The sequence below is a fragment of the Erpetoichthys calabaricus genome, chromosome 5 (genome assembly GCF_900747795.2).
Source record: "Erpetoichthys calabaricus chromosome 5, fErpCal1.3, whole genome shotgun sequence".
In the NCBI taxonomy this organism is placed as follows: Eukaryota; Metazoa; Chordata; class Cladistia; order Polypteriformes; family Polypteridae; genus Erpetoichthys; species Erpetoichthys calabaricus.
This window is the reverse complement of record NC_041398.2, coordinates 238,379,410-238,403,402: the sequence shown is the minus strand read 5'-3', so window position 1 is coordinate 238,403,402 and position 23,993 is coordinate 238,379,410. Positions and strand designations below refer to the sequence as shown.

At 36.5% G+C, this 23,993-nt stretch overlaps 1 protein-coding gene across 2 annotated transcripts in view; it reads left to right on the top strand.

Moving 5' to 3' along the window:
* The window catches only part of mnd1 (meiotic nuclear divisions 1 homolog (S. cerevisiae)), a 69,464-nt gene that overhangs the window by 38,918 nt on the left and 6,553 nt on the right, over positions 1 to 23,993 (top strand). The window contains exon 6 of one of the 2 annotated variants that reach the window (XM_028803043.2): positions 8,062 to 8,176. The exons of the other annotated variant lie outside the window; for it this stretch is intronic. Within the exon in view, the coding sequence (XP_028658876.1) occupies positions 8,062 to 8,176 (115 nt within the window). The remainder of the gene's footprint in view (positions 1 to 8,061; positions 8,177 to 23,993) is intronic. 2 annotated transcript variants of the gene reach the window in all.

Genomic DNA, 23,993 nt, shown 5'->3' with positions numbered 1-23,993 from the left:
TCATCTCCCTAGTCTCCCGCCCAAGATTTTTTTTTTATTATAGAGAGATAAGCTGAAGTTATCTAAAAAATCTAATGTTTTGGCTATTGTATTTCATCAGGCATGTTTTTGAAGTTAGGGCCAAAAGTCCAAGTATTCCAGTTTTTAAACATAGCACCTAACTTTAATTAAGTTTATTAAATGTTTTGGTCATGCTCAAATGGTCCAAAATGTCCTTTCCTTTCAATAGGACTTCAAAATGCATTTGAGATTTCTCAAAATACTCAATACAAAAAACATCATGAAATGGTCTTCTGAGATCTAAAAATTTATAAGCAGCTGTATTGATATATCTGAAAATGAATTTGAGATATCATTAATTTTTTTTTCAGATACTGAATGAATATACAGTATTTTTGTATCTTGATATAAAATGCATTTAAAGATATTTTTAAGACGTCTCAAATGGAGCAGAAACCAATTTTAAGATACCAGGAAGGAATATGTAACTCTGCATACTGATATTATCTGTCCAACGGACCACTGATTTTTCTACACATCACATCAATACCATTAGATTTCATTCGGTCTTGATTTATTGTTTATTATTTGGAGTTGCCTGAGTATTATTGGAAAGTATTGCTGTTAATTTAAAATGGGGAGAAAAATATATTGTGTTTATGGTAATTGCAGCTGGTGATTCCAATTTGTTATGACTGTCTGAATTATATAACAGAGTATGGTGTAAGGCTTCAAATAGAAGAAGCCAAAAAACTGCACCTGGCACATTGCAAAACTGAAGACAATATGGCTCCACCAGGGATGAGGTGGGGGAGTGGTGACGAAAAGTAAAAGAAATCTTTGAATAAAGAAAAAATTAAGTATAAAGAGAGGTTATGAACCCCTGATTGACTGCATTGAAAGCATGTGCGTTAACTGTCATATTATGGTTATAACCTCTCTGGCAGTCTTTTTGTTTTGATATATCATTGTGTAGCATTTCATGACACACAAGCTCCCCCAGGGGGCATCAAGACGCCATGTAACCTGTTTTCTAAGTTGAACTAACCTTGAAATATCCTCAAATTTTCACGAAACACAATCGAAAGCAATCCAGGAAGAACTCAGAATACTGCTTTTTACTGTTAAGGTAAAGTTTTTCAATGCTGTATGATTAGCAAAGTACAGAAATTAATTAATTGAATAATACAAATTAAAACACTGATTCATTTATTGCACATTTTATAGCAGTGCCACTAAAGACCAAGTACAGTTGTCTTCAGATTATATTAAGCCAGAGACTTTTAACCTTTTTTCTAGTTTTGCTCTGTTTATTTTATCAGCCCTATTGCTTTTAATTTCATTGATGGTTTGTCTTTTAAAGTATTCAAGAATACTTCCAAACAAATCTTTTATTATGGAACTGGATTTGTACTCCCTTAACAGTTTAAGTCCACTGTGACTATCTCACTTTTTTTCCAGCATCGCCACTCAGATGTAGTTAAAAAGGAAGAAACTCGGTTCCAGACGAGAGAGCATTTTCATGCTGTTGCCCACAAAATTTGAAAATGCTTTTCTGTATATTAGACCATTTTTAAATTTTAACTGACTGAGTTTTAAGTTAAATTCTGACATGTCCTAGAACACCCCCATTAATCAAAATGTATAACTTGGAATAAACTAAAGTAATGCCTAAGGTCTTATCAAAGTGAAATCCATCTTGTAAGTAAACACATCCAAGTCATCATCTTTTATATCAAGAATTGGACAGAGAAAACATCATGTCTTTTTAAAGACTAGTCAAGTGTATGCCTTGAGTAGGCTCTGACCCCCCAGGAGGTTGAAGTCCCTCAAGATCCTGATTATAGGCAGGTAACCTGTGAAAAATGTTAGCTTTATGTGTGAGGCTGAAAATGAAAAAGCCAGTGCACCTTCTCCAGGCTAACAGCAAAAGGGGTGAATGGACCTGCGTTGCACATTTAAGGTAGAGGACACAAAAGCTGCTCCTTTAAGACTTATTAATGGCTCATTGGCGCAGAGCTGCCAAAGCCACCTTGGAATGCTTAAGCGTAATGTCCTTTAATTTTTCTTTGTTATTAATGGATGTTTTCCCTTTTTTGATGGTCATTCTGGAGGTTTTGTTTCTCCTGGATTCTTATTCAGTAGTTACTGTATTGTTTTGAATATCAATTTAACAGGACTAAATTTATTTTATAATGTTTATATATACTATTTGCTTTGATGTTATTTTGCCACCCTATGGTCATAATGGTTGTGTGTTTGTTGGCGGCAAGTTCACATGGTTTGCATCTGATCATCTTTGATGTCAATTATGGAAAAAACAAATAAGGTCATCATGGTGGCTATTTTCTATCTGAGCTTGCAGATATATTCCAAAAAGTCTTTATCATGTTTACTTTGCTTTTCTGGTAATAACTTGGCTGAGGATTCCAACTATGATTTTTGCTTAGTGTTGAGGTACTTTTGAAAGAATGTGTTGATTTCCACGTTACAATCTTTGCTCGTCACAATGTGCCTCATTTGTTTCTTGGTCCTCTTTTTAAAATATATTTCTCTTTGTTGAGACAGTACACTCCTGGCCAAAGAGGGCCATCTTTGATTTTGGATGTTGAACTGGAAGTGACCTAGGAATGTGTTTCTTATAAAAATGATGCTACCTTGAGTCAAGTAAAGAATCTGAAACAAGAGCTCATTGATGGAATGAAGAAGCTACAAGTAGATAGTGATATGAGAACTGTGTCACTTTTGAGGTTGGGAAAGTGGATAAACCACTCTGTCTAATAGACAAAAGAATTAATTGCCAGTTATGCAGTTTAGTTTTTACACTTTCACATTGTTTTCACTTTCATTTATACTATTTTATGTGTGTATATTTTATTGTAAAATAAACATGCTTGTTTAAGGCAGTTGGAGTTCCTGGCTTTATTCCAGGGTGTGGAGAGTCTTTGTCTGTGGTAGGCTGACAGTAATTTGAAGAAAGGCAAGGACTGATTAAAATGTAAAATTTCTGCAGGTGTGTGCAAATTGATATGAACAAGTAAACAATAAAGAGAAAGTGAGAATACAAGTTTATTTTTTATTTGCTTGACATATGACATTACACTCCTTTGTATGTTGCTTTTTCAACAAATTCTGAAGAGAAACTATGAGGTAGTCTTGAAAAACAAATTGGTTGTGAACTCTTATGCTTTGGAGTTAGCTCGATAAAGATGGTTTGAGCAGGAGTTAGGATTTTTCCATGCCCCATAAGAATGCTTAGCATTTGGAGCTTGTACTGGCAGATTGCAGATTGAGTTGCAGACAAGAAAGTCCTGACTATTTACACATATGCACTTAAAAATTATTCAGTGGATTTGACTACCTTGAAGGCTGTGGGTGTGGTGATTAAAAGATGGCTGGAATCTGAATCGACAGTCCAGTTTATGGACCTCTGCTCACATGTGAACAGTAACCGAGACCCTTTAAAACAGTATGATTGAGGAAAACAGACTAAATGGGGTGTGCTTACAATTGTAAATTCTTAGCAGATGTTGCTTTAAGTCATGGATTGTCCATGACAAACACTGATTGGTCATAATTATCCCTGGTCTTTAAAGCAGCTTAGGCTAAAAGACAAAACTTCACTACGTGGTTATGTCATCAAATCTAAGGACATACTGTATATTGTAGACAGCTGTCCGTGTCACCACTCTGTTGCTAATTGGCCCAGATGCTCAAGGTATTGGCTGGATGCACCAAAAACACCCAAAAGATGTTTTGATATTGTATTTAGTTAGCATGATCCTTTTTAACCCCACATTTAAGTGTCTGCTTGGTAACTGCATGACGCTAGTATGTTCTCAAAGTGTTTATTTAGCTATTTGTTGGTACTCTCTGAGGGATTTGTTTCTACCTTCTCATACTTCTGGAAGAGGCTTCAACTCGCTGTTACCAATGGATTTACAATACAATACAATTTATTTTTGTATAGCCCAAAATCACACAAGAAGTGCCGCAATGGGCTTTAACAGGCCCTGCCTCTTGACAGCTCCCTAGCCTTGACTCTCTAAGAAGACAAGGAAAAAGTCCCAATAAAAAACCTTGTAGGGAAAAAATGGAAGAAACCTTGGGAAAGGCAGTTCAAAGAGATACCCCTTTCCAGGTAGGTTGGGCGTGCAGTGAGTGTCAAAAAGAAGGGGGTCAATACAATAATACAATACACAGAACAGAACAAATCTTCAATGCAGTATAAAAATACAAACTTTAGAAGTACGTAGCAGAATTTAACAGTAGATGATATCACATAATATGATTTGGATTTGTTTAGAGTCCTGGAGACCTCATCCATCAAGCTGCCTCCCCCTATTGGCCATTCCATGACTGAAACCGCGCAGGGCCAGCCAATCCGATGAAAGAACCCCTCTTTCCCACGATTCCTGCGATCCTCCATCAGGGATGACTTTACCTTAGGCAGGCAAAACAACTTGACAGGTGGGCCGTGGCACCAAGTGCCACATTTGAGTACAGAGATGAAACAGGTTCAGAAAATGAATGTGTGGATTTATAGACATTTGTTTTTGATGATAAAGTTGTGGATTTGAGTCACTCTGAAGTGCCTGCCACAGATCTTAGGCTTGTAATGAGAGAATCTGGTACACATACAAACTGTCCTGATTATGTATTATTTTATGGCTAGTATTGAAATATTATGATACTATTTGAACGTACTGAACTGATTTTTCATCGGTTTGACAATTGTAAGTATTATATTTCCATAGATTCTCCTCTGAATTTGTGAATAGATTTTCATGTGATCTATTGTGTGCTACCATACTGCATATTATTGTTGAAGTATTTTGCTCCGGGCTGATTCTTGACAAAACAATTGTCTAAGCTTGCAGAATTTGTCTTTAAGGGTAGTTATTAAGTAATCGAGTTATTACTTGATGAATCATTCTTTTAATGCTTTTAAGCTAATTACTCTGTCTCTACATAGATTTTTTTTTAATTGTCTTTTCCTCCCTGGATTTTATTATTCTAAGAAATGTAAATCTAGGTGTTATTTATATATACACACACACATTTTTTTCTTCACAGTGACGTGGTACAATCAAGACAGTGCTGTATACTATTGTAAAGTACAACAAGAGTGTTGTGGGTTTTTATTTTTAAATATGAAAAGTACTCAAATTGTTAACATCTAAAATACTAACACAGTAAAAATGTTAGTGGTAGTTAATGTCATCTGTATTACAAGTCATTGGTTCAGCAAACAAAACAAGCAATTATTCAGTGTTTTATGTGAGCATAGTGAAATAAGTGCTTTTAAAATAGAACTTCGTTTTAAATATTTTCTTACATAATCTGGTGAGGTACAAAACAAATGTTAAAGTAAACAAGTCCCATGGCTAGCTTTGCTTACTGTCAGTTACCTAGAGGCTGACTCGTGACTCCTAGTCAGCCTGGAGAGACGTCATCCTTCAGTTAAGGATTGTAAAAGAATGCTTATTTGTTTTGGCATTTTCCCCCCCATTTATCCACCTGTCCTAGGATTATAAAAAATGCTTGAAGTAAGTCCTTAGGTCATTTTTTTTTTTCCCATTCCATGTTTAGATGTTTTGACATCAACAATGAGAATGTCAATGAAATTGAGATAACAAGATAAAGCAGTGAGCTAGGTGAGGAATTGTTTGTAACAGGCAATTAAAAGTGGTATGACACAAATGACATCATACATATACATACATATACATTATATCCGTTAAGCCAGTTAATGGTAAAGGTAAGCCAGTACCTATCCTGACAGGACTGGGTGCAAGGCAGGAAACAACCATACATAAGGTACAAGTCCATCACAGTAAACATACACACAAAAACCCACACCCACAGTTTATAGTCTGCAGCAAAGTAAAAGGCATGTCTTTGAGGATACAATAGGAATCCCAGAATACCCCGTGAAAAACTCACGCAGAACATGAAAAACATAACACGGTAATTGAGCATGTGAATTGAACCCAGGATTCTGGATCATTGTGCCACTAAGTGTGTTACAGCTATACAACTTTTAAGGTATTCTGTCGTGATTTGCCATACTTCACATTCATAAGGTATCTTCTATATTTAATACATGCTAGTGCTAATGTATAGATAGAAGACAAGTTTCTAAGAGTCAACAGCTTGCGTGATACGTGCTTCACAGGACAATAGCTTCAAGCACAGATTAACAGCCGTGTGGTATCCATACAGTATCTCCAATTGTTTGTTTGCTTTAATTTCAGAGTACACTGAGACTGGCAGTGGCTCCTAATCCAGGTAGGCCAGTGTATCTTATTTTGCAATTTAATAATGGCTTTCTTAATGCCACTTGACCTGTCAAACCTGCAGCTCAAAGTCTTTACTTCACAGTTGAAAGTGACACTTGCTTACTTCAACCACTGCAAGCTGTCCCTGAAGCTGTTGTCCTGTGAGGCACCTGTCATGCAAACTGTTGATTCAGGCTTTGGATCTGCCAGACCTGTTCCTTTCAGAGTTTCCTCGAATTTCTGTTTTCACTTTGGCATAGTAACATGTATTAACACACCACCTTGGCTTTTTTTGTAGTTTTCTCTAAATGAAAGACTTTTATAGGATATAATGGGCTGTTTGTCTGTCTTTGTTGTATTGCCTTTTTCTTGCCATTATGATAGCAATATACAGAGCAATATTGTTCAAATAGTAGTTTGTTCCACACAGTTTGTTCCAACATTGTTTTTGTGTAGACAGAGGTTATTAACGTCAAACTCGGAGACATGTAGGAATTGGTTGCATGGACATTTCAAGGCGTAATTAACTTGCATTGCTGCAGAAAAGCTGTAAGTTGTTAACTCATTACTTGTTCTCTGAATAGGCCTTTTCAAATTCCTTTTTTTTCAGTTTTTGGGAACCTTTTGTTTTTTGACCTCTGGCAGTTTACTGGTCACCTTTGTACTATTTCAGATTATGCTCTGGACTTGAGCTGCTTAAATTTTAGTAAAACAGGAAAAATTGGTAATTGTCCAGCCTTAATCTGTTCTACCCTAGAGGTGTGGTAATTTACAAATGAGGCCAGGTAAATCCCTATTTTATGTTAATTTTTTAAATTATTTTTATCGTCAGTAATCTTTGCAACAGTTTTATCCTGTTTACCTAGTTTAGTGTCAGGGTTGAGGGATGGATTTTGTGGTCAGAATGCGTTCAGGGTAGGAACCATTCCAGGGTGGGTTGCCAGCAATTGTGGGACATTGTAGGACCACTCATGCACACACCCACATTTGCATGCATATGTGGCCAATTTAGAATCACCAGTCGAGTGAGTCTGCAAATCTTTAAGATGTGAGGGGAAATCCATGAAGTTAGATAGGGACCATGCAAACTCCACAGAGAAATGAACTAGCCAAAGGATTTAAATCTGATGCATGATGCAGCAGTGACCACTGCTACCATTCCACATTTAATGGTAATATGGGGGGGCACAAATCACTGTTATTAATCATTAAATTTCCCTATTTTTGCTTAGTAGTAAATCATCAAGCTTTACAGTTGAAGTAGGCCGGTTTCACACTACTTGACTTTGAGCAGTTCATGCTTAATGACGGCAGTTGCTGGATCTTGTTGCCCTGAGTAGGACATGCAGGGGATAACATTGAATGACTCAGTCATGATTTTAGCACAGTTTCAAATTTCCTTTTGTACTGTAAAAGTGTCTTGAGTTCAATACATTTTGACAACCAATCAACATGGAGCATCTTTTTTTTTTATATTTTTTTTTTCTTCTCTTGTGGCACAACAAAGATGATACATCAAACAGACATTTTCCACAGGCTTCTCCAGTTTAATTTTGTTATTGCTAGCTGCAGACTGCTATGACTTAATCACTGGGGATGTCACACTACACAACAGACAGTTGTTGTTCATGACTCGCTTAAGATTGGAAATGTTGTATCATTTGATAGGGGCTTCACTTGATTTTGTTGGTGTTCACTTTGATTGCATTTTTTTTACTGTTGTGTTGTCTAAGTTAAGTGTGCAGTTTTTTAGACAATTGATTCCATTTTAAACCTACAGGACAATCGAGCTGCTTTGTTAAAAGAACTACAGGAACTGAGAGAGCAGAGGAATTTGATGAAAGCAGAAGTAGAAAAATATAAGGAGTGTGACCCTGACGTGGTAGAAGAAATACGTAAGTGAAATAATAAACTCCACTTAAAATAACTGCTTGAATAACTTGCTGCATTTTCATGATCATCAACAAGTTTAACAGTCATTAGCTTGGGTTAACTGGGTTTGGTCAGGTACATCATAGATTTCTTTTCTAATGTTTTGTTCACTGTTAGTGGTGAGGCTAAGTTTTCACAAATCTACTATGTCTATCTTCCCCTCATCCCTTCTGTGCCTTTTTCACCTTATTGGCTTTTGGTTCTTCATGCTGAAATCATCTTAGCTCATTTTACCCTATCATCAAAGGTATAGTCTACTCTCGGTGCAGCCCTACCTTTATACTCCATCATTTTCTTCTCAGTCTTTTCCACATTTGCTTTATATTCCACCTTCAGCAACCATGAGTAACTCAAATAATTGTACTTGTCTTTGCATAACCTACACAACTGAAGATTTCCCCTCACTGCTAGACAGAGCTCTTGATGGGAGACAGCTATCAGAAATACGCCAGTGCATTATCACACCTTTGCTGTCACTACTGAGTGTGATCTATAATTAGTGTGCCCTAAGTAGCAGTAGCTTGATTACTTCACAAGACCCACAATCCATTAGACCAGCCTGTCAGTTTATACAAATGAAATGCCATTCCTCGCTTTACACCCTGCCTAATTTTTCTTTTCCTTACGGTAGGGTGCCTGTTTTCTCTTAGACACTTTTTTGATACATTAGTTTTAAATCGTTTAATAGCATGCTGTATACAAAAAGAGTTAAAGCTCTCATAAATAAATACATTTTATGCTTGAAGTTTTTGCTTTATGAGGCCAACACAGATATCCAGGAGTGATGTATTTCCTTGACATGTGCCAGCTTTTTGCTTTTGAATTTCTAGTAAGTCTTGTTGATTATTTATTGGTTGTTTTGTTTAAGTTCACACTTTGTTATTTGAAAACAACCCTTTGGAAATCTTGTTTGACCTTATTTATTGCAATAGTTAGATGAAATTGCAGTTTTTGTACAAAAATAAAAGTATTAATATAACAAAACATGCAAACAAAGAAGTGTACAATAATGTTCAGAATGTGCTGCTGAAGAATAGCATTTAACAGTCAAATTGCTAATCATATTTTCCATTTGGAGTATTGTCATAAAGTATTTCATAATCAATCCTCTGCACAGAGTTAGATGGGCAATCTATTATTGCCATAAACAGTACAAACTACAAAGCAAAATGCAAGAATAGATTATATCACTCACATATGAGGAAACACATTTTTTCAAATACATCAAAAACAAAATAGAAACTAATTAACATAAATTAAAAATGGCAATTTTTATCCATCAGCTAATTGTAGAAACACTGCCAGATTTTAGAAAAGGAGTCCAACAAGCCAGACAGAGTCAGAGTCCTGGAGGCCTTGGCCTACTTGCCACCTTCCCTCTACTGACCATTCTACAGCTGAGTCAGAACTGGGCCAGCCAGTCTGATGAAAGGACCCTTTTACCCGATGGTTCCAGTACTCCTTTATCTGAGATGATATAGTACAAGTATTAAGACTTAATAAGTGCTTTTTTCAGCCTTAAAACACTGGACTGTTCATGAGAATGAAGAATGTGCATCATTCTTTAACCTCTAAATTACCGTGCCATTTCTCAGAGATACTGTACTCCCTCTTCATCAGGTAATGTAATCATGATCTGTTGTTTTGGTAGGTTGCTAACATGTAGAAGGATCATTGGGAGTTAAAACACTCGTTCATTGAAAGAGCCAGTGCAGGGCTTAGAGGAGGTGGCACTCACCTGCAGGCACGTTCAAGATGCTTCTTCATTGTGAAAGTCTATTAGCCTGGGAGCGTGGCTTACAAGCAAATCTTCATAAGGATAATGGCTTGGATCATCTCTCAGACCTGAGGGAAAATGAGGCAAATGGTGTTGCCTCTGAGCCCAAATGCACTTGGTTGGTGATTACTAACTTAAAAAAATGTACTAAGCGCTTATTAAGACATGACTATAAAATAGTGAATTATGGACACAGAGAACACAACTGACTGAACTCTATTTTATATTTGTTACACACACTATGTACCAGGAAATCAACAGTCATGTAAATCAAGAGGTGGGTGTGCATTTAAATTTTGCGGTACTGACAGCTTGATGCATATAAAATAGTTTTTTTGAACCTTAATTCAGGCTAGATTATTTAAAGATACTAAAGACCTCTTAAAAAACCATTTTTTTTATACAAGAGGCAGTAATGAAAGAGGAAGTACAAGGATATCAGTCAAGCTCATTTACTTCCTGTTGTGTGCATACTTTAAATAGCATTATGTTAACCTACCAAAGAACCAAAAAGGTCTAAGTTTAAAGTTAGGAGCATCTATAATGAGCTATTAAATTCTGAAACATATTAAATTCTGAAACATGAAATTAAGCTTATAGAGCACTTTGCCTTGCCTACTACAAATTCAGTGGACTGTGCAATTTTACAATTTGATTCCTGTTTAGTGATGATGTGTGTCAAAAAAAAAAAAAAAAACTGATTACCAGCAGTCGTTTTCTCAAGTCAAATATAAAAGAAACAGAAAAATATAATTATGGCAGCATCTAATAAAAGGAGTGCTTTTATTGTTATTGGGGCTAATGATCCAACTGGTATATTACAATCATTTATCTTTTTTTGGGAATGATTTCCAATTTGAAAGCTTTTTGTCACTTCTTTTCCATTGAATTTAACCATCACTGCTGGAGGCACATAGGAGTGAAGGCCTATTAGAGCTACAATACCATCACTGTTTGTGTGTTCGTTTGAAATTCTGATTGGTTATTTCTTTATTGTTATTTTTTCTCCTGCTTTCACTCTGACAGTAAGTAAAACAGTCAGCATGGGATAATACCTGGTTTGGAAAAGATTAATAGTGATTTTTTTAATATATTTTCAGCGTCACTTTTTCTAGCTGGTAAAATAAAATTAGCTGTGTTTTTATTACAGAGTTCATTACTCAAACTTTTTTTTTTTTTTTTTAAGTAAAAGACAAATGACAGAGTGTAACTTCATAAATCTAAAATCGGGCAGGAAGTCATTAACGGTTCAGGCAGAGCTATGAACAACTGTCAATCTGTACAGGAAACAGGCTGATCACATAAGTTGAAGTGATAATGTAATTGTAAATAGCTCAGTTTCTTGTGCACTGCTTTATAATCTGAATATTTTTTATGTATAAAATTAATATAAATGTGAAATTTACTGTGGATTTTCACATTTGGTTGAATAGAGAGTTAACAATGATTCAGAACTGTCAAGTTTCAAACACCAAAGAAAAAAAATCTAAATATGCTTGCTGCTTTAGAAGAGCGTATTCTCTAGAAACATGATCATAACTGGAAAGCCAGAAAAACACAAAGATCTTAAAGAATTACATATGAGACTTTTGGACTGAACACTTCTAAGTTTAATCTTTGCATGACTTTCATAGCAGACTCTGTCAGACAGTATTCTTGTGAAGAGTTGTGTACCAGTAGTTAAAGACACTGAGAAATGCCATCCTGTCTCCCTTCTGCCATTCCAGTCCAAAACACTTGAACACATAGTCCACAAACAACTCTACCCTTGTCTCTCTGATAACAATCTACTAGATCCTCTTCAATCTGGATTCCACAAGGGTCATTCTACTGAGACTGCACTATTGTTGGTTACAAATGCTCTTTAATCTGCCCGAGCTGCTTTTCTCCCCTCTGTCCATATTTTTCTTGACCCCCAATCAGCTTTCAATACCATTAACCCCACCTTGCTTATGTCTTCCCTCAATAAACTGTGAATACATAGTTTTGCTGTGGACTGGTTCAAGTCCTACCTTTCTGACTGATCCTTTTTTGTCTCCTGATTTAATTCCTTGTCTTCTTCACAGAAACTCTCCACGGATTTCTGTCTCAAGGATCATTGTTGGGTCCACTTCTTTTTTTTTTTTTTTCTCTGTAAGTTAGCTCCTTAGGAAATGTTACTTTTTCTCTTGGCTTCACCTACCATCTCTAATGCCGATAATGTACAAATCTTCTGACATTTTCCTCTTACAACCTACAGGTTTCAGCCTAGATCTCATCATGGGTGAATGCTCATCATCTTAAGCTTAGCCTTTCAATGTTGGGCAATGCCTGTACTTGCCTTCTAACTTTCCTTTCCCAGATGTCTTCAAGCATTGCTTTTGAAGATGTCACTCTTCAGTCATGGTCATGAATCTCTGTGTGACTCCTCACTTTTATTCATCAACTATATTTTTTCAATGATCCAATCATGTAATTTCTGATTTCATAAAATTTAGATGAATTGACTCCTTAGTAATTCTGCTCTGCGGTGGTTCCTTCAGCTGTTGTGTAAACTCTACAGATCCTCCAGAATGCAGCAGCTCGACTGGTGTTCTGTGTTCCTCGTTTCTCTCCCACTACTCCTCTGCTTCATTTTCTTCCTTGGCTATCTTTTGCTGCAAAGATGCAGTTCAGAACTCTTGTCTTGGTCTACGGTTCTCTAAGTGGCTTTGTTTCTCAATATCTCCAGTCTTTGGCATCTCCATATGTCCTTTCAAGAAGTCTCCTCTCTGCCTGTCTACTGACCATCTCATCTTGCCAGATGTGGAAAGACTGAACAATGCTTCTCTGTTCTGGCTCCAAAGTTGTGGAATGATCTCCTTTTGGCTTTTCAAACTGTACCCAATTTACTCCTGTTTAGTGTTTTTTTGAAAATGTACCTTTTTGTTAAATGTTTTGGAATGGGTACATTTTTCTTCCACAGGATAGCTGCAGTTTTTCTGACATATACCTTAGGATACTGATTTGTGTCTTTAGTCTAGTTGAAGGTATAATTATAAAATAGTAGTTCTACTCCCTCTTGCCCAGTTTTTTATCTAATCATTATTGTTTTTATATAACTTGTTTTGTACATTGCCTTGGGTAAAGGAGTCTGCTAAATAATGATAATAGTAATTGTACATTTATTTATAAAATTCTTAATTTGCTAGTAGCATTTGATCAGGAAAAGGCTGCTGAGTATTTGATCTTACTCATGTAATTGTTTTACCCTGGCACACTCCAGTGTGAAAAGAAGACCCCCTGGAACAAAACTATATTCTGTATTTATGGCACTTAGCAGAGTCAAAAACATTCTTTCTCTCAGTCTTTTTGTTTCCACTAAACTATCTTAAGTTTTGCGCATGTTTTATTGTTTAATCAGATCACATATGGCTTTCACCTAACCTGAATGGTACTGCCAACTAAGCTCATAGGTTCCTTTCTAGACAGCAAATAGGAAGAAATGTCAAAACCAACTATGAAATTGTCACTGGTAATCTCTTACCTTTCCCACTGTCTGTCCTGTACCCTGTATGTTTCATTCTTGAAATGTCCACGGTTGGCTGATCGCAGACTCGCGCTTTTTTTTTTTAGTTTGAAATATTTATTTCAACCCAGTTTGCCACCAGTAGTGAACTTCACAAATGATGTCCTCAGTACCTTTAATTCATTGCAGTTAGATAAGGAATGATCCATATAACCATACAAACTGTATTTATTTGTATCAAACAGGACACCCTGATTCCATCAGTAGTAGGTTCTCATTTATACTAGCAATTATATTTAGCAGTTGCTGAAAACACGCTGAGAATATGTACAAAAATAAAATGAAGGAAAATGTTACAAACATCATAATCACTCTAGCTCAGAAGAGGTGATCTCATCTCACACACAGCTCAAGGTTAGTTCCATGAGACTTAAAGCTTATAAATAATACAATACAATACAATTTATTTTTGTATAGCCCCAAATCACACGAGGAGTGTCGCAATGGGCTTTAACAGGCTCTGCCTCTTAACAGCCCCCCAGCCTTGACTCTCTAAAAAGATGAGAAAAAACTCCCAGGAAAAAAACCCTTGAAGGGAAAAAAATGTAAGAAACCATGAGAAAAGCAATTCAAAGAGAGACCCCTTTCCAGGTAGGTTGGGCGTGCAGTGGGTGTCAAAAAATAGGGATCAATACAATGCACAGAACAGAGCACAAGTAATCCTCAATACAATATAATAGTAATAACACAAGTATAGAGCAAAGTTCAGCAGTAGATGATATCACATAATAGGGTTCAGATTTGTTCAGAGTCCTGGGGACCTCTGTCATCAAGCTGCCTACCTTATTGAACATTCCACAGCTGAGACAGCACTGGGCCAGGCAATCCAATGAAAGGACCCCTCTACCTGATGATTCCAGTGGTTATCCATGAGAGCTGACTTTTCCTTAGGCAGGCAAACAACTTGGTAGTAGGGCAGTGGCATCAAGTGCCACATTTGAGTACCAAGACGAGAAACAGAATAGGTGAGGGTTAGTAACAAATTAGAACTATCATATTACTAATGTTTTAGTGCTAATGACTAACAACAGAGATGCAGTCTGCACAGTTAATCAGCAGCTCTAGTCAGGGTGTGCTAAACTGAAGTTGTCAGTCTGCAGCCAGGATTTGAAAGCTCAGACTAAAGGGGCATCTCTTATAGTAGTAGCAGGCAGACCAATCCATAGTTTAGGGGGGTCCTGTAACTAAAAGCTTGACCACCCACTGTTATGTTATTAACGCTTGGAATCATAAGCAGACTGGTATCCTGAGATCTTAATGTGCTTTCTGGTTTGTAAGTAATGAAAATTTCAGATATGTGAGCCATTTAAGGCTTTATATATTAAAAGTAGGCTTTTGAAATCTGCCCCTAACTGGGAGCCAGTGTAAGGATTCAAGAACTGGAGTTATGTGTTTGCAGTTTCTTGTTCTTGTAATAATTCTTGCAGCAGCTTTTCTGATTAACTGGAAGCTGTATAAAGAACAATTTGAACATCCAGTGAACACCACATTGCAGTAGTCAATCCTACTAGAAATAAATGCATGAATTCATTTCTCAGTATCTCGCATATTTAGAAAACACCTTAATTTCCCAACATTTTTAAGATGGAAGAAACACGCTTTGGACAATGGTGAAATAATGATGACAATAATGAAATCTGTTTATAGTGTCCCCAATACAGCACCACTGTACTACTAGAATTAAATACAGTAGAGATGAAAACAAAGTTAAGAGAGGTTTTAGTGCTTCTTGTGATATGCTGGAGTGATGGGATGAAATCATCCAGGCAAGCTCAGGGTAAATGAATATTTGGCTATTGTATAAACTCAAATATTCTGATTTGGTTGCATTAATTGTCGATATAAATACAGCATAATTTACATGGTTATTGGTATATCTAATGAAATACTGAACTTAAGGCTCCCAGTTGTCTGACTAAATTCCATGTGAGGCTTTTTGTGCTCCTGTCTTCTTGTTTTCTTTTTGTCTAATTAGTCTAGTGGTATACACATTTTAAAGGGTGTATTCAGATCAAAGTTCTGTCTGTCTGTCTGTCTATTATATTATATAGTGCCTTTCATACATATCTGTCTGTCTGTCTATTAATCCAAATCTTCCTACTTAGAGTAGAAGCTACAAGAGAAATGAGAAACAGAATCTGCGTGAGCAGAATTTGGAGGGCTGGCAAAGCAAATGGGTACAAACGATAAGGGATATGGGAAAAGCTAAATACAGAAGAATATGATGTAAAAAGGAAGGAAAATAAACTTTGTTAGAATAAAGAGACAGATAAAGATGTGATAAAAAGAAGAAGAAACTGAAGAAAAGATTTATAAAACTTCAGCAAACAGAGATCAGACAAATAATATAGTAAATGTGAAAACAAATATAAAGATGGAATAGTTCATTGAAGGGGAGAAATAGTAAAGGAAAGATGGACAGCGCATTTAAATAAAAATATTGCTCCAGCAGACCCCGTGACCCTGTGTTAGGATATAGTGGGTTGGATGATGGATAGATGGATGGATATTGAATGAGGAAAAGTTGAAACTTACTTGAAGAGTGGGTATCAACAGAAGGTGCAGCAGAATCGGTCACACCTAAAACAGTAATACAAAGTTTAAAGAATGAAAGTGGAAGTGGAGAAAAGGATATACCAGTAGAAGCTGTTGAATGACAAATATCCACAGAATGGAAACGCTTCTGTTTAATACCAATATACCAAGATAAGGTTGATAAACTAGGCCGCAAACATAAGAGTTATTAAGCTACTACCTGTTGCCATTATAGGATATTAGAAAAGATAACTAAAAAGAAAAGAATAACAGTAGATAGATAGATAGATAGATAGATAGATAGATAGATAATATTTTGTCACCATGAGGAAAATGTAGCTTTTTAGAGATGGCTATAGGAAACTCCTACAGCATTGGGAGCAAGCCTGGGACCACCCTGGATAGAGTGCAACTTAACCCACTCGGAGCACACAAACACACACATCTTTGGCAATTTTAGAGGAAAAATTGAACTCGCTGGATAAAAATCCCACACGCAGAGAAGTAGAACGTATATTTCCACATAGAAATCTGGGTTTGAGATTTGGACCAAGGATGGTAGGTTGGTGAGGAAGCAGCAAGAACCTCTGTACCACCTTGCCACTTGGCTCTCCAAACCTTAGTAAAACCTTGATGTTCACTTGCAATAACTGTTGGCTTCAGACAGGAACACTTAATTCTGTGCAGCAAACAGTGCAAAAACAAATTGGCAATAAAGAAACGGTGGTGAAATCTTTGAAAACCTAAGTTTCAGTTCAGCAACTTGCATGACACTTAAAGATTAACATTTAGAAATGCTGGTTTTTAATTTAATTAAAACTAGACTGGTGGTCATCTGATTTATACCCATTAAAAAAAATTTAACTAATATTTTTTTGCTAACATTCCCAGGCTTTTTCCAGTGAGCATACTCACCAAGAAATCTTTGGTCAAAGAGCAAGAACTGGTTCTTTAAACAGTATTAATAATCTAGGAAAGTATGGAGTTAATGTTTGTTTTTATTTCTTTCTAAATGACTGTTAGTGAAATAGCTTAAGTAAAAGTGCAGTCAAACTGGTCGATCTTGTTATCTCCGTGGAAGCAGAAATTCTAAAGCAGCATGATTATGCCTTTCAGGAATCTATCACTTGTGCTCCCTCATGATATTTTTAGGTGTGGTTTTTTACACCCATAGTTTTCAAAAAGTGTTCTTTTAGAAAAGCTGATTGTGCAGACATTAAGTCAATTGACAGAATTATTCTTGTGATGAAACCTATAAAAAGGTTAATCAATTATTTAAAGGGAAAAGGGTATCCTGACTTCATTCCCTTTTTTAATCTCTTGTTGGTGCCAAATAATGTGTCAGATGAGTATTTCAAGTAATAATGTGGCTTGTAAAGGAAAGAAAATTCAAATGAAAAGCTTTCTGTCAAGGTTTTTAGTGTATCTTTAAATAAGAGTAAAGTTACTTGGGAGATAAACAGAAGTATAATTAAAAACAGAGAGGCAAAATAAACAAAAAAAGAATAAGCACAAAAGGGCAAGGGATAAAAAATATTGGTAATGAATTCAACAAAACACCAGAACCAGAAAATTTGGGTTATTTTAAAGACTGAGGGAAAGTAGTCATGAGCGAACATGCTTTCCTCGAGTTTGGCAAAATGTGGAAATGTTCTGAAAATTCGGGAAACTTGGTGAAATACACTGAAGTCAATGGCAAAGGAACAACTCAACTACTTTTGAGTGTATTATAGTTGTGCAAAGGTCTTTTAAGTGTCCCTGAGGGCTAGCGAAGCATCTGCCTATCATGCTGGACTGATTATTGTGGCCAAAAATGTGTGCTGTCAGGTAGAAGTGCTAACCACTGCATCCAAGTCCACAGTACTCGGAGCCCTTTATGTGTTCCACTACTACCAAACTCCTATCATTATGAATAACTGATACCCAGTAAGCCTATGATGCCAGGGGGCCAGCGTTATATACGGGGGTAGAGGGTAATTGGGGCTGCCCTTGCCACTGTACAATATGTGCTGCATAGTGAGGAGCATAACATGCTTAATCCAGCATAATCCAGCAATGAAGACACAATATACTGTGCAATAAACCTATGCAAAACAGCAAAGCACTTTTGTAATATTTTTATTATTCTTGTATATACTGGAAATTATTCACACATGTGTGAAGCAGACCAGGCAGCTCCTTAAACTGAGGTGGAGTACATTTACAGTACACATGTATGAAAGTTCTCTGCATGTGTAAAACAAATAAGGCCACTAGCACAAATCAGGTATTTACTTCCCCATTCAACAAGTCTCTCAAACAAGGTCACTGCTGAACTTATCAAATTCGCTGTAAAAAAACACTTTGGTGAATCTCGCTGGACAACACTAGGGGCAATTGTACTATAAACTATTCTCTTTAACAGCAGTGCACTGATTGAGCAGCATCTGTTGATATTTTTCCTTCCTATTTTAGGAAATAAGGAAAGTGCACCAGTTCTATGGTTAGGTGTTACCTTGCATATTTGAGATTTGCTGGTTTGCACCCTTGAGAGAGTACATTAGAAGCCTTTTTATTTTTGACATCTCAGCTGTAGCAGAGTTTCTATTTTCACAATTGCATTCTGACTTACTTATGATCCCATTTTTAATAAATGTATTCAATTGAATTCAAGTGCACAACAAATAATAATTGTGAGGCCTTGAAAAAGACCTGCAAACCAGTCTAGGACTTTTCCTAACCTGCCTAGAATAGGCCTTGTCCCAGGTAGCCTGATTTCCCAATTTCACAGGCAGGCTTTGACCTACACAGCCCCAAATGGAGGATTTGGCTTCAGAATTTCAATATATACTTTAATGTCCCAAAATTGCAAAACTGTCCTTCAAAGGAGAGGAAATCTTAAAGAATCCCTTGCTTGAGGACAATGGGAACAATAATCTTTATAAATGAAAATATTTATTTGTAAATCGCAAAAAATAGCATAAAATGGGTTTCTGTTTATAAAATACAATGATCATAAAAGCACACTATTTGCATATTAAATAATTAAACAGAATGTAAGGAAAACAAGATTTTATATAAATTAAAAAAAAACAAAAAAAAAACATAAACTACAAATCTAATCAACAACATGAAAAGGTAAATAATATTTAAAAATAACTACATCATTAAATAAATAAATTTGAGCCAAGGCTACAACCCTGGTTAAACCATAACAGATGCAGCTTTTATTTCACTCATGCAATAGAGTAAATGAATTGTGCTGTGAGTGCCTAGGCACCTCTTGAAGCAGGTGATGAGCTGTATGTACTGATTGGCTCCCATTTATTAGCTAACTCTGAAACATTCGATCAAACGGCAGTAGAAGCCATACAGTGATACCTAAACATTCCCCTTCTATTTGTTAATCTATCCATCCATCTTCTTATACTGCTTATCCAGAGCAGGGTCACAGGGCAGCTGGAGTCTATCGTAGCAATCATCAGGCACAAAGCAGGAATATCAACTGAAAATGATACCAGTCTATCACACAATGAAGACACAGACACACATCCCTACTAGTGCCAGTTTATCAACGCCAGTTCATCTAACCCACATGCCTTTGGACTGTGGGAAGAAACAGTAGGAGTACAAATGAAGCAGATAGTGTACTGAAGTTTCCATTTTTACTCGAACTGATTCCTGATACACACAGCATGCTCTGTTTAGTCTGTATTTATTAAAACTCATTAAATAAAAAAAAAGGAAAATAATTGTTGAGCAGCTCCCAGACTGTATTTTTGTTATTATAAGAGAGTAAGTGGAGTAGTAGCAATGCTGACCTTCTCTAGTGTACTTAACAGGTAAGTGTTCAAAGTTTGTATGCTGTTGCTCCAGTAATGCAGTATTCCAGTCCTGTCAGTTAGTGCTGGGGAAAAAAACTGCTGCTTATTACCTTTCAACAATGCATGGGTCCTTTTTGTTGAAGAAGAAAACATATGGACCTCTTGTCCTCCCAAGACCGAGGTGCCAGCCCCAATAGTGCACGAGTACCAACAGGCTGCTGCACTGCATGTGCTTGACAGGGTGCGGATGGCAGAACAGTCATTCTTGTTTTTCTGTCACATAATCCGCTTATCTGCGGTGGGTTGGCACCCTGCCCAGGATTGTTTCCTGCCTTGTGCCCTGTGTTGGCTGGGATTGGCTCCAGCAGACCCCCGTGACCCTGTGTTCGGATTCAGCGGGTTGGAAAATGGATGGATGGATGGATAATCAGCTTATGCAGTTTTCTTCGTGCTCAGTAGGCATGTTACCTTCTCAAGCATTTTGCCTATGCAGATTTCCATAACAAAGACAAGAACCCTGATAACTTCACAGAGGCTGCAGCTGTCATTCTTCTTCCTATCACATAATCAGCTTTCTGCAAATTGCTTCACTGTCAGCAGATGTCCCAGTAGTTCTTTTCCCATCAGTAATGCCATGTGCCCACACCGCTGTTCTTTTCCTGTCAGCCATGCTTATCTAGAGAAGGACCCAATGCCCAATTAAATGTCTAAGGTAACCCGCACCACCAATGGGTATCATGAGATAAGCTCTCAAGTAAGACCAAGATCAATGTTCAAGTGTTTTACCAGTGTTTGCATGACAGATGGATAATCCTTAGCATTTTATATTGTACTTATAGATAAAATACATAGTTAGAGATGCTGCATTTTATAGCTTCTGCCAGCATGATGTCTATAGTCCGTAAGAATGGACAAACAATTGTTGGGTATGGGAACTCCTGCCAATGCACAAATTGGTCAGTGTAGTGTTTTAGATGTTTTAAGTTTTTTTGTATTCCTTTAAAGGCAAATATACTTATGTTGAAACAAAGTGCGTACATAAACTGGCAGAACCATTGTGATTTCATACTACACAAGAACTTAAAATATGAACAGTAAAAGCAAGCTTCCAGTCAGTAGCTGGAGGAGAATTCATGGAAGAGAAAGCTGCAATCTATTGCCAAATGAAAATGAGTCCAAAAATGAATGCCTGCTTGGATTCATATTTAGTGAACTTCATAAAAAACAAATAATGTAGTCTGTAACGACTGGCAGTTACCATATGATTGCTAATTAGGAAGTGCTCAGAGGTTTTACATTTACATTGTTTCACTTAGGAGATGTTTTTATCCAAAACAACTTAGAAAAAGAAGTCAACATAATTAAGTAAACATCAGTCTAGGGGACTTTTTTTTTTACCAAGTGTTACAAGACAAGGGTACAAAATTAATTATCAAAGTAAAGATCAACGCAACTCTAATCTTTCCTTAGTTACAAGAACCTGTCAAAGCCATTATATTCCCAGATTAAGAGAGTCTTTAAGATCTTCTAAAGCTTACTGAGGAATTCAACCGGTTTGGATGGAGATGGGCAGCTTGTTACACCAGCTGGGAGTTACACATGAAAAGAGTCTGGATTGAGATTTGACGCAGTGGCATCGCCAGACGCCAGTCACTAGCAGACCTGAGTGATCAAGACGGTGCATATGAGTGTCACCATATACAGTACATAGTTGCTGACCGGGTTTTAAAACCTGGTTTAATAATTGCTGAAAATATCTTTTCAGGTGGTAGACTATCCTGAATTTAAGAAATATATTTGAGATTAGATGATTGTTGGCAAAAGAATTTCAGTAATTATGATTGACTTTAAAAATCCTGATCAGTGCACCTATACATCGTAATTAACAAGTACATATTATAGTATGTGTGTACATGTGGTAAACATAATTGCCAGGCAACAGTAAACTCCACAGGCAACTAGGAGCTCAGCCAGTAGCAATAGCAGGCTCAAGTTTTAACTTTCCTTTCAGGGTATGTCCTTAGCAACAGTGTTTCAAGTGAAGAATGTTTCAAGTAATAGATTGTAGGAAATAAAGTTAGAATATAATAGTCATGTCATATATTTATTTTACTTTTTATTTATATGACAATTCTGTCCTCTCTTTGAATACCTAAAACTCTTGAAATACCTAATCCATATAAACAACATCATATCAGTGTGACAGAAACTACTCGATGATCTTCTCAGATTGTAATGTGAAACTTGTAAAGGTCTGACTGGCATGGTTATGCTCTGCTCTAGTTTAAAGAAGTGTCTAGCATTTTCATTCTGTTTTGCAATTGAGGAATGAAACAGATATTAACTCCTTGAACATTACTGGAGGAAAAACGAGAGAAAATGATATTTGGAATGAGCCTAGAGAGAGATCCATTTTATGGTTGATTCACCTTTGTTTAGCAGAAATAATTTTGGGGTGGTTTGAACCTATAAGACTGCCCACCTATGTAGGTCACTGAAACAGTAGGCATCTATTTTGATTTTCTTCAGAGGATAGTGCTTTACTTCACTTATTACACAAGATCACATTTCAGTATTTCGTCCAAAACAAAAGTGAGAAATGATTAATTATGTAGATTACTCTTTCATCACTTGTTGGTGTATTATTTAAAGATACTGATCAGACAATTACAAGTACTTCTGTTAGATCACTGGGAAGTTTAATTGCTCAAATGTGCGAATTCAAAGAATCAATACTCAATTAACATGTCTATGACCCCACTAAAACTGATACCCCTCCCAAATATTGTAACATTCCTCTTTAAACCAGGAGCACTGCTTTAGTATGCGTTTTGATTGATTATAGTCTTTCAAATGGCTTTCTGTGAATGTGACACATTTATATGTGTAAATAAGGAGAGCAGGAGACTATAAATGGTTTGGGGATGGCCACCCCATACACTGAAAAATGAAGCAAAAAAACCACGTGGTTACAATTGACCCAAATGTTTGAATACAGATGGAAAAGTAGAGGCATTTATATGGCGAAGGACTGGAAGAGGAAGTGACATCTTCAGTAGTTGGTTCTAAAGATGTCATCAGGAAAGGACAGAAGTGACATCATCAAAGGGAGGGTTGTTGGTGACATCACTGTTTGGCTGGTTCTTCTGCTGGTCTGCAGAGGGACAAAAAGAGAGAGGGTCAGATGACTGTGCCAACCGCTGGTCTGGCTGAGGAACAACATTATTTGAGCCTATCAACCTTCTCCCATGTGCATGGGTGTGACCTATGTCACCTTTTGGTACTTGTGTTCTCCTCTCTTCTAAAATTATATTAAGTGTGTAATAACAGTTTGATGGAAATCTCAATAATTTGACATTTTTTACACCCCACTTTGCTACACTTTGAAGAGATGCAATTAATTAAAATGAAAAAAGGCTGAACATGGAATTGTTAAATTGCACCAGTGTTCTGGGATGGATTCTTTAGTATGTTAATCTCTTTTTATAGAGATTTCCTTTTTAACTAGACAAACACTTGCCTTTATGCAAAATTTGGCACATATACAGTATTGCAGAGGGTCATTCTTAGTTTATTTGTTTTCTGTAATTTGAGAAACAAATAGGTCAGATATTATTAACTGCTAATAGGTTAATAAGGGTAACACAGCCTTGTGCATATTTTTCTTTTATACCTGTTATAGTTTATTTGGCATGCTCTTATTGATTGGTTTATCAGAGTAAGCTACTCAAAAAGTCTTTATTGGCTTTTGTCCTCTTATGTAACTAGTGTTCTAACCTGGTGCTAAAACCCTTTATTTTATATCTCACTTTTGTGTTAAAAAGAAAAAAGTGATAGTAGGTCATGCTAACATACAACTCTTTCCCAGAATCATAATTCATATGATTTATTCATCATAATGGTTAGAATGACTTTAGCTGTTTTGAATGTATAAACTGAAAACTAAGAGTGCAGTTTAATCTTTATTTGTAATAGCAGCTGAGACACCCAGTTTTGTTTAAGGGGAGGAGGCTACCCAGTGGTGGATAACTGCTAAACATTCTCTGAGAAATGTATGTATTTCTAACTTGCTTATGTAGTTGGGGGTCAAAATGATGTTGCAATGCAATATTGAAATT